At 46.2% G+C, this 16,452-nt stretch overlaps 4 protein-coding genes across 6 annotated transcripts; 1 reads left to right on the top strand and 3 right to left on the bottom strand.

Moving 5' to 3' along the window:
• Positions 1-21: 21 nt before the first annotated feature.
• On the bottom strand, positions 22-11,443 carry LOC108028248 (uncharacterized). Of its 2 annotated transcripts, XR_001768375.3 has the most exons (6): positions 10,843-11,442; positions 6,367-7,553; positions 3,346-3,572; positions 2,247-2,603; positions 1,376-1,784; positions 22-416 (listed from the first exon to the last, which is right to left on the bottom strand). XR_001768375.3 is itself a non-coding variant. In XM_017099931.3 (5 exons), exons 2-5 carry the CDS (start codon positions 7,295-7,297, stop codon positions 1,428-1,430), a joined length of 1,872 nt encoding a protein of 623 aa, XP_016955420.1. In that variant the 5' UTR covers positions 7,298-7,553; positions 10,843-11,443; the 3' UTR covers positions 22-1,427. The 2 variants fall into 2 exon arrangements, 1 of the variants encoding a protein (XP_016955420.1); XM_017099931.3 differs by having other exon boundaries at positions 22-1,784; positions 10,843-11,443.
• A 1,347-nt stretch (positions 11,444-12,790) lies between these two features.
• Positions 12,791-15,045, bottom strand: LOC108028251 (E3 ubiquitin-protein ligase parkin). Its single transcript, XM_017099933.3, has 7 exons — positions 14,917-15,045; positions 14,594-14,861; positions 14,342-14,534; positions 13,936-14,281; positions 13,228-13,672; positions 13,070-13,166; positions 12,791-12,996 (listed from the first exon to the last, which is right to left on the bottom strand). Exons 2-7 carry the CDS (start codon positions 14,849-14,851, stop codon positions 12,887-12,889), a joined length of 1,449 nt encoding a protein of 482 aa, XP_016955422.1. The 5' UTR covers positions 14,852-14,861; positions 14,917-15,045; the 3' UTR covers positions 12,791-12,886.
• LOC108028255 (ADP-ribose glycohydrolase OARD1) lies at positions 15,011-15,606 on the top strand. 2 transcript variants are annotated; one of them, XM_017099941.3, is made up of 3 exons: positions 15,011-15,160; positions 15,223-15,397; positions 15,452-15,601. In XM_017099941.3, the coding sequence occupies exons 1-3, from the start codon at positions 15,039-15,041 to the stop codon at positions 15,599-15,601; spliced, it is 447 nt and encodes a 148-aa protein (XP_016955430.1). In that variant the 5' UTR covers positions 15,011-15,038. The 2 variants fall into 2 exon arrangements, with proteins under 2 accessions (XP_016955430.1, XP_050742540.1); XM_050886583.1 differs by having other exon boundaries at positions 15,012-15,160; positions 15,465-15,606.
• On the bottom strand, positions 15,548-16,365 carry LOC108028254 (ADP-ribose glycohydrolase OARD1). The gene is made up of 2 exons (XM_017099939.2): positions 16,000-16,365; positions 15,548-15,785 (listed from the first exon to the last, which is right to left on the bottom strand). Exons 1-2 carry the CDS (start codon positions 16,363-16,365, stop codon positions 15,630-15,632), a joined length of 522 nt encoding a protein of 173 aa, XP_016955428.1. The 3' UTR covers positions 15,548-15,629.
• Positions 16,366-16,452: the final 87 nt, after the last annotated feature.

Below are 16,452 nucleotides of genomic sequence, written 5' to 3'. Positions count from 1 at the left end.
TCAGCGTTTTGTTTGCCAACATCCTTTGCTAATCGTTTTGCGTGATTTATTTCGTAAAATTCAAACTTTCAAATATTTATTTACACACGGACTTAATTATACTAAATACTTGGTTTGCTTTCTTTCGTCCTCGGTTGTTGTTCCTTCATTTCACCACCGAAGACTTCCAAATACTTAGTTGGCATAAAATGTCAACGCTACAGGGTTTTCTTCCTCTGTGTTTTTTGTTGGTGAGTAGTTTCTTTACATATTAACTAGTTTTTTAATCGCTATTAAACATTTTTGAATGTCGCTCGATGTGTTTGGATTTTTTCCGTTTTTGGTAATATTCGGTTGTCTCTTTGTCTTCATTGATTTGTTCGATTTGCGTTTGAAATTTTGTTGGGCCCCTTTGAAACCTGAACTTGGTTGTCTCTCTACAAGTAAATCATACAAATTCGTTACGCTCAGTTGTTCACGCACAGATATTGGAAATGAATTCAGTAAATTAAGGCACTCAATACAACAAAGAAATCGATCCGAAAATGAATGGGTTGTTAGTAAGTCGATAGAAAATTAATCAATTTTGCCAAGTACAAATTAGTGCGGTGGTTCGAGTGTGTCTCTGTGTGGGTGTACCTGTGTCTGTATCTGTATCTGCGTCTCTGTGTGTATGTGTGTATCTGTGTCCTAGACTAAAACGTAGTGCATTGCTTTAACATTAACTATCTGGCTTTAGATTACCGTAGCTAAACTTTAATTTGTATCTGTATTGTACATAAACGTAATTCCTAAATTGTGTTTTCAATTAAATATATTTTTCAATGGCACATGTCTTTGCTAAATGTAAGATTTTCGCTCTGTTTTATTTGATCTTTACTCGGGGTGATCTCGGTGCTTAGTGCCCCAAAAAAATGGTTTCCGCTCGGAAACGGTGCTGTAAACAATTTTGAGTGTTCACTACATTTACGTTGAAGTTAAGAAAAAACGTCTCCCAACGCCCGGGGACCTCGAAAACTTTTTAGATCCCATTACCAACTGCCCAAGTAGTTTGACTAAAATCTAGTGTTACACATACGAAATGCATACTTATGTACAGTGGGACACGATTTCAACTTACACTCTGAATCGATTAAAACGACTTCGATTTAAAATACATTGAACTACTTAATTGATTATTATTCATTTACATGTAGATGGTTTGCTAACAATATTTTGGCTTCCGTTTCTTTTGTTTTTCTTTCTTTCTTGTGGTAAATTTTGAACGCACTCATCGCTAACAAGGCCCCCGACAACAACAACTCTTCGGGGGAACCATTGTCCAATTTTGACCGAAAAAGGCACACACAGAGAATATCGAATGACAACGACTATGCACGACTACAACAACACTAACCCTAAGCTACATCTGATCCGCTCGCCGTCGGTGTCCGTATCTAGACCGCTTGCTAATAGCCGTTGCAGCGGATTTCCCCGTAGCGAGCTCTTGGTCTGCCGGCTCCGTAGGCCGCATATCGCTCATACGCCAGGTAGTCCGGCGTCTCGTAGCCGTAGCCGCGCATCCGGTTCCTGGCATGGCCGCCCTGGTTCTGCTCCTCGTAGGCATAGTGGCTGGGTGTGGGCGTGGCCGGGGCATCGATGTAGCCTCCAGCCGGGTGAGATGCGAAGTTGCTGGGCGCACTGGCTGCGCACTCCTCAGCCAGTCGTTCCACCAGCGACTCGGGCGTCTGCAGGAATCGCTCGGAAAAGCGCCCGATTTCGGTGGAGCCGAAGGCCTGCAGGAAGCCCGGCAAGGGCTTGATGTCCTGCGGGGATGTAAGGGATGTTTAGTGGCGGTTTTGAAATTGTAAATTCTAGTTTTAATATTTGGATTATATTTTTTATCGAATTTTAACACTGGACTATATTTTTTATTGCATTTTATAAGCTTAATCTAATAATCTAGCTAGAAAATTGTTCTTTATTTTTATTTACATTAAATTCATTGAAATAAAACAGTCCATTATTAAATTAAGTTTTAAGGTTTTTTAATACAAATTAAAGAATTTTAAAGTCTTTTAATTTGTTTTTATCTATATTAATTTGATCAAATTATAGTAATTAACATATTTTTACTTTAAAAGCAAACATTTTAAGTTGTATTAACGAATGAACCAATAAATCTTCACTCAGAAGAAAATATATCTTTAAAGTACATACATAAGTATTGTATATTGATCATAATCCCATATTACTCAAACCAGAACAGAAGAGGTGCCAGAACTCACCCTTATTTGTTCCCTTATGATGGGCTCCACAGCCTCCATGGCCTCGCTGCCGCCGGCTTCCTTTTTGGCCGCCTTCCGTTTTGATTTCTTGCTCGGAATGAGATCGCACTCGATGATGCGGTTGTTGCTGCTGCGATTTCTGGCCGTCGCTGCACACCGCTTGATGTTGCTCGCCTGCTGCTGTTGCAGCTGCTGTTGTTGCTGCTGCTGCTGCTGGAGCAGAGGAGCCAGGGCAGGTGGCACATTGGCATTCTGGCCAAAGCCAATTGGCGAGTTCTGGGGCGCCGGCGGAGTGCGCGGCCGTCGCGGCGTGGGGCTCCAGCCATTCGTATTCGCCACAGGATGTTGCTGCTGTTGCTGTTGCAAGTGGTAAGCAAAAACAACACAAAATCGATATAGTTTTTTTCCAAGCCGTTTTGCAGCGGCAAAGTTGCTACGCTCAAGTGGCGGGCACTTGAACAACTCTGAGCTGCCAGTCCCCTTGGATTCTCTAACCCCACTGCCAGTCCCAGTCCCAGTCCCACTTCCATCTCCATTCCCCGCCAGCTGGCCGGCGCGTGCTCGCTGCTGGCAGCTCGTGTTACCAGGCAACCCCCAAAGAGCCACCTTCTCCCCTCCGCCCAAGCAGCTCCAATCCCATCCAGCCAGCCATCCATCCAAGCAGCCAGCCGGGTGAAGTTCAACGTAGCGCCCCAAAAATCAATAGGCGCCCCTTTTTTTGTGTACGGCTGGGACACCCTGTAAGAAGGCTTCCGGCCGTGGCTACTCTCTCTCCGAGAGCTTTTCCCGTGCTTTCTCTCAGGGTTCGCGACGGAGAACCCTCTGAGTTTCCGCGACGAGCGAAGCCGGTCGATGGAGCTAAACGCATTTTGCTTTGGCCTTCTCTTTTTTGGCCAGGAGGGCTGGTGATGAGTGCTCCTCTTGTGGGCGGCTGTCATTATCAGGCCCCGATTGTTGGCCTAATTTATCCCGGCAGGATGGTGGGACTTACCCCCCACCCACCTGATTCCATCTTGATTAGTGCTGCGCTGCACCTGCAGCTTTAATTTGCCAATTTTCCCGCCCCGACGAAGCTAATTCGATTTCGTACACCGCTTACCGCATGTCCTGGCTGTCCTGGCTGTCCTGGCTGTCGTGGCTCGTCGGCCGCCTCGATTATTGGATCACCACCAGTAGTTTCCTGCGGCGTCGTCGGCGCATCCGAGGATGCTCCCGTCTCCGGCTGCAAATTGATTTCCGCAAGCTTGGCAACTTCCGGCGGAGTGGGCGTGGGCGGTGCTGCTTTCACCTTATCACTGGCCACTGGCGACGTGGCGCTTATGTCATCTGGAAAACAAGTTGGGAAATAAGTTGTAGGAGGTTGGCGTAAAAAATCAATAGGCAGGGCTCTAATATGTTAGACTACCTGGCGAGGAACTTGCGATTTTCGGGACTCTAATTATTTTGTCATGCGTGCACGCGGCAATCAAGGGTTAAAACCAGGCCCAGAACATTGACCATTCGGCGTGGAATCGAAGGGCTTTTTCGCACGCGCTTATCAAATCAGATTCCGAGGAAAGCCAAGAGAGAGTGGGTGAGAGAGAGAGGTGGGAAACTCGGGAGAGCGCCCTGCACTTGTTGAACGTGGCCAGCACACACATAGCAGGACACACACACAAGCGCAGGGGCGGAGAAAAATCAACAAAATGTGTAGCGCACTTCTCGGCGCATGCGACTCGGCCTGCAATGTTTACGTATTTCCATCAGGCTTGGCTATATTTTCGGACTTGTTGTTGCCACTGTTGGCAGTAACTGCCATGCATTTGCAGCTGCAATCAGTTGCGTCGATAAATCAATTATTTTAGCAAAGGGAAATGAATATAGGTAAGTAATTCGAGAAGGGTTGGCTTTGTTTTTAATACCCCATCAAATGTAATCAAATGTAATACTTGTAAGAAATCCGCTTACAAATAATTAGGAATTATACGCTTAAATATCATGGTTATATTCTGTTGTTAACTACACTTGATATTTAATTTTAAAGCTCTCCTTAAACGTATTAACATATTTTAGAAATCTTTTAAGTAATTCTTTCAATGGTTTGAAAACTTTAGGAAATTTGCCTGATTTGAATTTCATAGTCTACTGAATATTCACTATTTCTTCTAAGGGAAGTATCCCCTAATTGCATTCCTGTTTTTTTTGAGCTGCACTTCATTTCACATAACGGACATTGATTTTCGCCTCCATATGGTGGCTACAACCGGAGGTTGAGGTTGAAGTTGAATTTGAGCCCTGGCTATTGCACCAGGGAGCTGTTCCTATTCCTGTTCCTCTTCGTGTTTCAGGGTGTCGTTGGTTCCTCCCTTGATTAGTACACTGGAAACAATTTCGCCTAGGTTTTAAACTAAATCAGCCAAAGTAGCAAAACAAAAAATGTATACAACTAGTTATTCTATTTAATATATTTATGTTGATCTCGTCATAAAAATAATTAAATGATTAATACTTTTCCCTCTGTGCACGTGTTCGTGGGTGTTCGGGCGTGTTTGCTGTCTGTGTGGGTGGTTTGACTAACGGTAGTGAAGCGGCGGCAACCACCGCATTACGCTGAAAAGTTCATTTACATGCTGGCTGTGATGACATTTCACGCACACACCGATGGCCAGAAAGACACCCTTAGATAGGGCTGTGTGTGTGCTTGTGTGTGAAAGTCAAACGCCCATTGATAACGACGCAGCTCTACACAAAAACACCCACAAACACAGGCAAACACTCCACCACACTGAGAAAAATTATACCATATCAAGTTCAGCAAGTCGTCTAAACTAAAATTTAAGCTAAAAAATAGTTACTTCCTTTTGTCACATAAAAAAATTCAAAATTGTAAATTGTAGATGATTTTTAAAAATAAAATATATATTGACTAAAATGCAAAAATGTTTAAACTTTTAAAATATAATATTTTAAAATGGTCATTTATTGCTGTATCCTCGAACTCTATTATAATATTTTCTTAAATGTTTGGAGCTTCAGCAAAACTTTTTTAATCTCCCATGTAGTTTGCTATTTTTTTAAGTGTTAGAAGCTCGTTTGCACTGGAAAATATTTAGAAAAAAACTGTGGGCTGACTTCGCACCTGGTGGGTCATCCACGTACACCGTTGACTTATTGATTTGCACACACGACAAAAAAATTAAAAAGCCACACATCACAGGACAAGTCGGGGAGTCTCGGCTCAGGCATTCGTATTCGCGTGCCTAAATAGACAGCTAATTTTGAAGTCCTCTGAAGCGCCATGACGTAGGTGCCCCTGCACCCAGCGACAGACCAACCACCCACCCATAAGCCACCCCCTCCTGTCGAGAAACGGAAGTATTTCAGCAGTTAACCAACGCTGATTGGTTGAGTGTTTGCAAAACGTCGGCTTGTCAGGCTTGTGAAATATGCGGGTGATTGGAGGGCTAGCGGGGAATCGCAGCCCGAGGAGCTGGTGGAAAAACCTGACGGACAGCGCTGCCGGTGAGGAGTTTTGCGGACGACACTCCGGGCACCCTGGACACGCTGACAACGATGACGGCAACACGAACGGACAGTTCATGCATTAATTTGCATGAGGAATCAAGCAAAAGGCTATATTGGCACAGTGGGACTGATAGTTTAGGTTTATCTTTTAAAAATTTTAAAGGCAATTATACTATTCCTTACTGACTACTACTACTACTATCCAATCACTACAGTTTTAAAATCCCTCTTTATTGTAATTCTTGGTGTCTAAAAGTATGCACCAATATATTTCACAATTCATAAAGCGATTTTCAACTTATAGTAAGTTTATTAAGTCTTCAAATCATTTTATAATTCTTTTATTTTCCAACTACTTTAAGATGTGTCCACATTCAACCCGATCGATCACAAATCCTCCCACCGTGCCTTCAATCGTTGATTTCAGCTGAAGCAACTGCCCGACTGCTGTCGCCCCTCCCTGACTTCCATACTCGTTACATAATCCCGCCTGACATATGTTTGCATAAATTTTCGAAATCCCCCCCGCGGCCGTGCATAATTGCGAATTAAATAGAGTGTAAAGAAGGAGCGACAGGCGATGCAAGGCAATGCGATAAAAAAGCTGACAACTTACCGGGAATATTGAGCGGAGTGTCCGCCCTCCTGGTCTCCTCCGCCGCTGTCGCTGGTGGCTGGACCAGCACCTCCTCCTCCTCGAAGTCCCTTCCGTCCGCCGGACAATGATACGGAACGCAGGAGGCGGACTCCACCGACATGTTGACCGGATACTCGCCGCTGTAGACCGGAGTGCTCTGGCTGCTGTCGCTCCTGGCCCGCGTGCTGCAGTTGCTGATGCCGCTGTCCGTTCCGGTGGCACTGATCATGGGCGGCGATGTGGTCAGCCGCTGGGCGGGGGACTCGGCCACCGCCTCCACCTCCACATCCGGATCCTCGAGCTTTGGTGTGCCGGCCAGCGGGATGTGTGGCATCTGCTGTTGGCCCAGATGTTGCTGCTGGCCGAGATGTTGCTGCTCGGCGCTGTAGCCGCGAAGTGGTTCCAAGTAGCTGGGTGGCAGCACAGTGCGATTCGGAGCCGGCGTGGAGGATCTGCCAGGTGGAGCATAGTGGGGAGTTGGACCCGCAAAGGCTCCAAAACCACGGGATTGATAGGAAGCGGAAGAACTGTATGGCAAGGGAGCAGGTGGCTCGTAGCCAGGCTGAGATGGCTGCTGCTGCTGCGGCTGGTAGGGATGCGACCTGGGCGGGTAGTGGAGCACGCTGGAGGGGATTAGCTGCTGGCCAGCCGGCGTGAACATGCCCTGGTGGTGCTGGCTGTAGTGCGGCGAGGCGTACGGGGCATAGCGATAGTAGTTGGGCATGTAAGAAGCACTGGAGGACCCATAGCCATAGCCGTAGGGATGGTAGCCGGCGGGATGGTAGCCCGATCGGTAGGGCTGCGGCGGATAGTGCGACATCGTGGTCGTCTGATGGGGATGGTGGTGCTGTAGCTGAAGCTGGAGCTGGTGATGATGATCGTAGAAGCTGGCTGGATACCGGTCCGACATGTTAGTCCCTCGAGGGCGTTACTTATTCCACGGGAACTGGAACTGGAGGAGACAGCCAGGAGTCGTCTGCCCCATGCCCTCCCGAGTGGCCAACATATCGATATCGCCTATGCCCTCCTATTGATTTTTGCCTCTTCGGCCAATCGCAAGTCCCTCGGCTTCTCCTGCCTTTGTTGTCCTTGTCTGGCCACGCTTGGCTGCCCTTTATTTATGTTCGAATCAATTTTCGCCACACTTGCAGTTTCTTATTGTCCTCCTGTGAATGGAAAATAAGAGAGCAACGTGGGTGGCTTTATTATCGTACGAAAGTAGTGTGCTGCGTGGAGTGTTGCCAGGACATTTGATGGCGCAACGGAAATGGGAATGCCAATGGCGAGATCGTTAAACAGTCGCCCAAGCCTGGCAATAACGAGACAATTGCGTACGAAGGGCCGCAGACAATTCAATTAACATCGGGCCAATAACATTTTATGTAAGGTACATGGCTGTGGGGCCTTGTAAGCGGAGTTAGGATGGGAAGTTGTGTGGCTTGCACAGTACTTATATGAGCAGAACTAACAGATAAGTAGGGACATTATCATCGCCTCCACAAGATGTTTTCTCACTACACCCGGCCTGCTTATCTTGTACATAGATAACCTAGTTGAATATATGTTTTTAATTGTAGGATCTACACAGGACCAAAATGTTATGACTACAAACGTAAGAGTGCTTAAAATTAAAATTAGGCTTTTATAATTGTTCAAATTATTAATTAATTTTAATTACTGTATATTCTAATAGAGGACGTTTAAAGATCGAGAGAGATCGAGAGGGGTTAACCTACCTTCCTAAATAAAAGTTTAAATAACAATTAAGCAACTAAATAAGATTTCAACTCTTCCACTTAATTATTACACTTTCCCTATAGTAAATTGTGCGACCTTTAAATAATAAACTTCACGTATTTCTACCCTTTTCCTCCCTAAATCCCCCATCGTTCTGCATGAGAATGCGGCATCCGCAAATGCCTCAATTGTGGATCCTTGAGTTCAACTGAGTGCAATCCTGGCATTCCACACATGCTAATGAGAGCCAGCCACTCGCCGAATATCCCAGCTCGCCATGTTATGATGCACGAAATGCGGTTGCCGCCTGAAGATGCCTGGGAAATGGAAAATGGATGGCGGGCTCTGGTAATTGGGGAGATGGCGGTTGAACGCGGCGGAACGAAGGACGCTGACGAATGGCTGGGAGGTGGCAATGGGTGCCTGCATCTCTTGATGGGCCATGCGCAAAATTGCGTTTGTTTTGCACTCACGCACAGGCAGCTGAGGCACCACAACAACGACAACAAACAGCCACTCAGCTTATCGAGCGCATCTCCCACACACACCCAGACAAACACACGTTCTTGCACCGCCCACTCACACCCTCTAACCACTCGCATTCAATGAATAACCGCATGCATTTTGGCCGCATGCAAACCGTTAATGAGCCGCAGAAGTGCACACATCGGGAGTGGGATTGATAAGGACCAGTGGGTGGACATGTGGGCGGCCCAAAGTCGACGTCAGGCAACCCCGAGCGTCTTCCAGCAGCTTCTCTTGGCCACACAACCACCCACCAGCCGCACAGGACATTACACATCAGCAAACACAAATAATGTACACTGCGAAAAACAATGATTACTTTATTAAAAATAAAAGAAGTGGTGAGGAATATGGCTTTTTACGATACGAAATATATTGAATGTATTAAAATAATATTCTTCAGTTTAAAATTTATAATTGCTTAAACCTTAATAAGAATTGTTTTTCAGATTTCAGTTATATTATTTGAAATATAAGTTACATTTTAAAAATATATTTTGCATGAGGAAATATTTTTAAAGCTTCATTTGAGGTGAATTTTATTCCTTTATAAAAATTTAGAAAATTTTATTTTGATCATTTAAGTATTGACATAGTATCTATTGTTCTAATGGATTATTTTATTTGTTATATTTTTCAATTAATTAATTTATTTATTCCTTTAAGAATTCTGCCTACATATCTTATTTTGATCTTTAAAATATGGTTTTTAAAGATGATATTGTAAAATAATTTCTCATTGTTATTATAAAAGGGATTCTATATTTTCCGAGGTTCAGAATTAACTTCATAGTAACGTTTTTTCCAGTACATCGCAGTAACTTGTGTGCGACCGTAAGCTCCAGCTTGACGTGTGCGTTTATTGATTAATAAACTTTTTTTGCACAAAAACACCAGAAAAAGGCGAAAAATAATAATTGAAGGCAGTCGTGGTGAAAGGCGGGGGGTGAAGGCGTTGGCGGGGCAGCCTTTATTGATTGGAGAGCCTGAGCGACTGACGTTCCAGATGAGCTGGCTGACGATGATGATGATGTCCTGGCAGCAAATTAGCAAGTCAGGCGGCGGAGGGGGCGGGGGCAGGACAACTCTATTAGCAAAGTCAAACACGGGGGCGGAGTGGATAACATAATCAATGTAAACACAAGTTGGCCAAGAGAGCGGGAGCGGAGAAAGCGAGCCATTAGCCGGCGAAGAGAGCTCGCGAGAGCTTCCTTGGCTGAACGAGAGAGAGAGCTTTCGGGGCTGGCCAAAGGGTTATGCTGGCTGAAACAAAACGGCCAGCCAACGTAAATGAAATGAGCCTCGAAATAAGTCAGGTTAAGCAACTGCAGTCGCTGGAGTGCCGAGAAGGAGGCAAGTCTGCCTCTCTCCCTAACCCGCTCGCTCTCTCTCGCACTCGCTCTTTGGATCCTGCGACAGGAAACGGAAGTTGAGCACGACGGCAGTGGTGTAAGTGGATGGATGGATGCTGCGAGTGTGAGTGTGTGCTGGTGGTGCCTCTTTTTGGGACAGTGCGACACAACAGCAGCACAGCAGGAGCAGCAACAGCACAGGCTCAGCCTCCCACTCGCCGCCCCGTGTATATATAAATCAATAAAAACAGCAGCCCGAGACGGGTTTTCGCCTCAGCTCTTGCACTGTTTCTGTACTTTTTGTTCCCCCTCCATTTCCAGTTGTATTCCTCTTCTGCGTCCAGCGGCAGTAGTTGCCAGCGAGGAGCGGAGGAGCTGCTGGTGTACACAATCATTACATGGACCCGCGCGCGTCACACGCTGCGTATGTGCAATGTGGCCCGAACGAGCGCCCGAATGTATGCAGCGGAATATGGCGATTTTAATTGAGTCTCTGCTCGAAGGAGCATTTCCAATAAATAAATAGGGCAGTGCTTCAAGTGCGGGGGGCAGTTGAAAGGTGCAACAAACGACTCTGCAGCAGAAGTCCATGACGGTACTGTGTATTGTTGTATTGTATTGTGTATTGTAATAAGGTTCTTAAATTATATTTATTATAATAGAGTAAATAAATAAAATAATAAGTATTCTAAAAAATATCACAGCTTCGTCTCTTCGTTCTTTTAATTATTTTTACTTTTAAGTGAAGCAAGGGATATACCTTAAAAAAGTTGTATAACTAAAAAAATGCGTGTAAGGACACCATTTACTTATTTTATTTTCAGAAATTAGGTTTAGTTACCTTATCTTCCAGTTTTCTTTTCTTAATTTGTTCAACTTTACACTTCAATATTGACGAAGCACTTCCATTTACTTTAAGTTATTTTTCGTTGATTAAATACTTCCTCTAGTTAAAGTGTTTCTGCTTAAAATCCCATTAACTTTTTCCGTGGAATATTAAATTTTCACTAATTTGATTCGATTAAAAACCTCGCCTCCGATTTCGAAAACTCTCGGCACCACGAAAGGCCGTTAAATTTGAATTTCTAGTGCCCACGCCAAACAGTTCACAATGGTTCGAGTGCGATGGTGAGAGGCACTTTTCCACCGACTTTTCACCGGATTTTCTCTTCGAGGCTCGAGCGGAAAAATCGAAGAGCGCCCGGCCCAGAACGCCAGAATGATCGGCGGAGCACGGCGGCGTCACTCGGACGGAGGCCTCCTCGGTTCGGTGCGGAGTATCCGCCGTAGCTCGGTAAGCGTTACGTATACGCAGCGTGTGCGGCGCGCGCTAAAGTCCGACGTAGACTGAAATGCGATACGCGGGCGCGCTGCCATTTATACACCGAAGGCCCCCAAGCAGAAGAAGAAAAGCTGGCAAAAGACACAAGCACCGCGGCAAGGAGCAGGCGGAAAAAATAAATAGAAAAAAGAAGCGAACACACACAGCACACAGAGGCTGCTGCACTGGGAACTTTGTGACCCGATTCGATGGGCAACCTGCCCACATGCGCGAGCGAGCTTTTCCTTCTGGCCACTCGAGGGCGGAAAATGCGCTGCATTTCGCTCGCTCTCCCACTCGCCATTTTCCGCTCTCTGGGAAACGGCAGGCGAAACTATTCGCTTTGCTTACGAATTAGAGCACAAAACAGAAAGCCAACCAAAACAGAGCGGCAAGCCGAAAGGAATCTAGAACGTGGTGTTACTTCTAAGTGTTCGGGAAACGGGAAATTCCCTGAGAGAGATAGAGAGTGCCAGAGAAAGCCGTGAGTGCGCAGCGAATTTTCCGCCAGAGTCCCGCTTGGGGGTTTCCCACGTTCGCTGTGTGTGAAGGAGATATGTATAGGCTCGATTTATCGATGTCCGGGCCACAAATTTTCACCATTATGCGAAAAACCGTAGCACGCTTTCTGGCGTATCCGTAGTCCCCTCCGTCAAGGGTTGTTTCCGCCCATTGGCCTCCCGTGAACCTGTGGCATTTGACCAGCCCAACTTGAGATGACCGATAAGCCGCCAGGCGGACTGATAACCGGGCAGGTGAACTTTCAAAAGCACGGGCGGACTTGCAGAGCTTGGATTCAAAACATATTTTAAGACTAGAATCGAAATCTTTTAATCTTTTTTAAGATACCTATTTTCAGAAAAATAAAATGCCTTACTACTCTTATCTCCTAAAATAGTTAAACGAAGTTGTTGTAGTATAATAGATCTACCGTTTTCCAAGAGTTTCATACAATATTCGTTACTTTTAATTCCAAGAATGCAAAAAAATAGTTGAAAAAGGCTACGATAGCCTTGTAGGCTCCCTAAGAATGCTATCCTCAACTTCAAAGTTGCCTTCTTAGATTAGAGGTTTTCCCTGTTCAAAGGAAAAACTATCCCTAAAGTTGCAATTTCAAAGAACTCTGGAACAAAATATTTGAAATGCCTTAGCCGTCCCCTAATCAATTATTGGGGAGTCCCCTTGCGGCTACGCGCCTGGTTACATGAGCGCTGAGCCGTTGGCCACCCACTGCGCATCCGCCGCACTCTCTCTCCGGCGCTCCGACTCTTTTGGCCAAGTGCACGTGTTTATTGCGGTTTTCGCATGCCAGCCCAAAGAGGAAAGTCCTCAAAATATTTGTGGGCGAGCTTGGGAAAAACGTAAACAAAGTTTTGTGCGCACGCAACGCGGGAACAGAGTGGGGTAGGATGTGAGCTCCGCGTTCCTAGTCGGGGGTGTTTCTGCTATTGATTGCGTAGACGGCAAACAGGGTGTTGCTCGAGCAGTCTTTACTATGGTATACAATTTAAAAGTAGTCAACAAACAAAACGGACACTTCGGGCCGACGACAAATGACGACCGACTAGCCGAACCAATGGGCACCCATGCAGTCGCGTGTCCACTCGGTCTGGCAGACCCAGCACCACTCGAATCCGCAGCCAGCGCGTGTGCAGACCATGTGCATGCAGCCGCCTGGAAGGAGGAGAAGGAGTGTTTTAGGATATGTTAAACTGCGTCTTTCACATCCCCCTCTCAACCAACTCACCATCTCGCTCCGTGGGCGTTCGACATTTTGGACAGGGCTTGGTGCTGACTTTGATGGTGACATTGCTGGCCTCATCCCAACGCGCCTCGGCAGCTCGCTAGGAATAGCACATGATTACACAAGCGGGAATAATAGGTGGGGCATAAAAAACAACTTACATTCGGATCCACGGTGTATTCGCATGAGTTTTGGGCACTGGCGCCCGTCCCCTCGGGCAAACACTCCCCGATGTGGTAGCCTTGCAGGCAGTTGCGGCAAAACACGTAGCCACAGCCATTCTGGCAGGTCACCTTGCGGCAGTCGGGCTCCACCAGAAGACCCATGCCACAACCAGGTTGTGGGCAGAGTACACCCCCCGCCTGCAGGACATACTCTTCGGTGGCGAACCGCTGGTAGCGATCATACTCCTCGCGTGTGAGCAACTTGAAGTGGTGGATCTCCTCGATGAACGAGTGCTCGCAGCCGGCGGGGCAGGGCAGGGTGTAGCCATAGTCCGGATGCGGCATAAACTGGCGCTCGCCCAGGCGGGAGCGGCAATAGTGGCGGAAGCAGTCGATGCAGGTAACGTGCTGCGAGGCGCAGGGGAAGACCAAAACTGTTTCACTGCAAAAAAAAAAAGAAGGATTAAGTCGGGAATTATATGCATACAATTTCCAATCATTAGTCGCAAAGAATTTGATTTTTATAGCTAATCTAAATGTGTACTGATGACAACACAGATAAACTGCGATATTGTGAATTCTATTGTTTACATATTGTAATACATATTATGCGTGAAATATTTTAAAATTATAAGATTGTAATAATTTGCAAAGAATTTGAAGCATATAACGTAATCATACTAAAGGTTTCGGTTGCATAATCACCTGACATCGGTGCAGGCTAGGCAAGGCACATCTTTGATATTGTTTTTGATAAGGTTTAGGGGAGCTGCAAAGTCCTTCTCGCCGCCGGAAACATGCTCCGCACACTTGAAAAAGAACTCGGCGAAAGGCGGATCCCCAGCCTCATTGTCCACGCAGGCCACCTCCAGACTTTCGCAGTGTCCGGGAATTCGGCGCGATTTCAAAACATCATCCCAGCACTCTGGATCTCGGTGGACAGTGAAGGCGCCACCTTTGCACAGGGAGCAGCGCACACGCAGCTTTCCATTGCAGAGCTTATCACATTGGCCGCAGTGGACGAAGAAGTGGGCCTTGGCACGGACTCTTTCTGTAGATGATTAGGCAGAGGGTTTTTAGGGTTTACTACCGAAAACAGCATGTTACCTACCCTCTTCGGTGATGTTAAACCTTTCCTCGCTCTCCAGCTGCAAATCCAACAATGTTTCATTGAGGGGCTTGGAGGGTTCTTCACCCAGAGAAGGCTCCTCTTCCTCCAAGGTGGCCGACTGGATTTTCTGGCGCTGCACAGGCGGTCGCAAGCGGATGGCATGCAAAATGCTCTGCTGACCCAGGTCACATTGCTACTGGAAGATGGAATATATCAGCGGGAGTTAGGGTATTCTATTTAGAAACATCCTACCTCTATGGTTGTGGCGTCGCTGAGTTCCTTGCCGGCAAATATGATCTTCAGGTCATCCGGCTGAAGTCCCAATTGCGGAGCTACCAGTTCTTTGACGTTCTTTATATCCCACTGGGGCTCCAGGTTCACCGTCAGCGTTTTGCCCGTGTTCGTCTTCACATAGATACTCAGTGTGTGCGTTAGAGTCTTCCCCCCAAATTGCAACAGCTCCAACATTTTGCGTACAAAAGTGGCAATAAATTTAAAAATAAAACTCATTTGTTATCAGCTGATTGGTGGGCCCCGCTTAGTGTGACCGTATGCGCAAGTCGTAAACTACTTACGCGTTGCCAAACACCAGCTGGCAGCCATTCGCAGGGAAGCGCGGTCACGAGAAATGCGCACAATTGAAAAAAGTTTGCTTTGTGGAAAAGTTAGAAATATATAAGGCTAAAAACAATTGAAAATGTCAGGTTTCACCTACAGAGAAGTCAGCGGCGACTTGTTCAGCTGCAGAAGTGATTATTCCATGTGCCATTGTGTGGCTGCCGATCTGCGAATGGGCAAGGGAATAGCTGTAAAGTTTCGGTAAGATAAAGCAGGGTAATGCACATTAATGATAGTTTGGTGATATATTTTCTATTCCTTAGCAACAAATTTGGCCAGTTGCTGACCCTGCAGAAGCAGAATGTCCAGCCCGGGGGCGTGGCCATTCTCCAGGACCAGCAGCGTTATGTCTACAACCTGGTGACCAAGAAGTCCAGCTGGGGAAAGCCCACATATGAACTCCTCGAAAGGTCCTTGATTGCCATGCGGCAGCACATGGTAAGTGGATCTAGCCCCCCCTATAAAGTGTAGTTCACCATAAACCACCCCCAGATCTCCCACCAAGTCACCAAGTTGGCCATGCCTCGCATTGGATGCGGCTTGGATGGCCTCAAGTGGCCCAAAGTTAAGGAAATAATATGCCAGGTGTTCCAATCTGATCCTGTAGAACTGGTCGTTTATAATTATGTAGCTCAGAAGTAAATGGCACAAATTAAACTAAAGGATTCCATTATTTGCCCTGCGGTGGCACAAAGTTGTAGACCACAATCTCCAGCGGTTCCTGGCCAAAAACGTACTCCAGCACACCGCTGACCTTTTCCCACTCCAAGCCATCAATGCCGCAACCAATCTTCGGGATAGCCAGCTTATCCACGTTGTTTTTGCGCTGTAACATAAGAGAGAAAGATAATCATTAGGACAGGATCGAAGAATGGATCATGTACTATAAGATTGTCCTTAGTTAAAAATCAGAACCGTTGAGATATGTATTTTAAGTTATAAGTGAAAAAGCAAAACATCTTATTGAGTGTTCTTTGAGATTAAATACCATAACTTGTTAAAGTTTTATATAAAGCTAAGAAAAAACATTATAGGCTTACCATGTGTTCGCGCATCTGCTCTAGAGATGCCTGCAAAGATTCGTAGGTGGGCTTTCCCCAGCTCTGGGGCTTGGTCACCAGATAGTATATGTACCGCTGGTCATCCTTCAGCACCGCAACCTCTCCACTGCTCGCGTTCTGGGCCCGCAGCTCGTCCACCTTGCCGTAGACCTTCTTGAACTGCACTGCGATTCCAGCACCCATGGCAAGATCGGCGCCCACACAATGGGCCAAGGAGTATGTTTTGGGGGCGGAGAAGAGATCCCCGTCCACCTCGCTAAGACTGTACTGGGGTTTTGATGACATTCCGACCACAAAAGCCCGCCGAAACGCTCCGCGTAGTTCTAGAAGTTTGGGAGAATACATTTTGATTAGAATGTTTGTTTAAGGAAGTGAGAGTTGGATCACAATCACTAGATTACATATACTACGGAGTCCCACAAAAATCTCCAC

The sequence above is a fragment of the Drosophila biarmipes genome, chromosome 3L (genome assembly GCF_025231255.1).
Source record: "Drosophila biarmipes strain raj3 chromosome 3L, RU_DBia_V1.1, whole genome shotgun sequence".
In the NCBI taxonomy this organism is placed as follows: Eukaryota; Metazoa; Arthropoda; class Insecta; order Diptera; family Drosophilidae; genus Drosophila; species Drosophila biarmipes.
The sequence above is the reverse complement of the archived record's forward strand: the minus strand, read 5'-3'. Positions and strand labels throughout refer to the sequence as shown.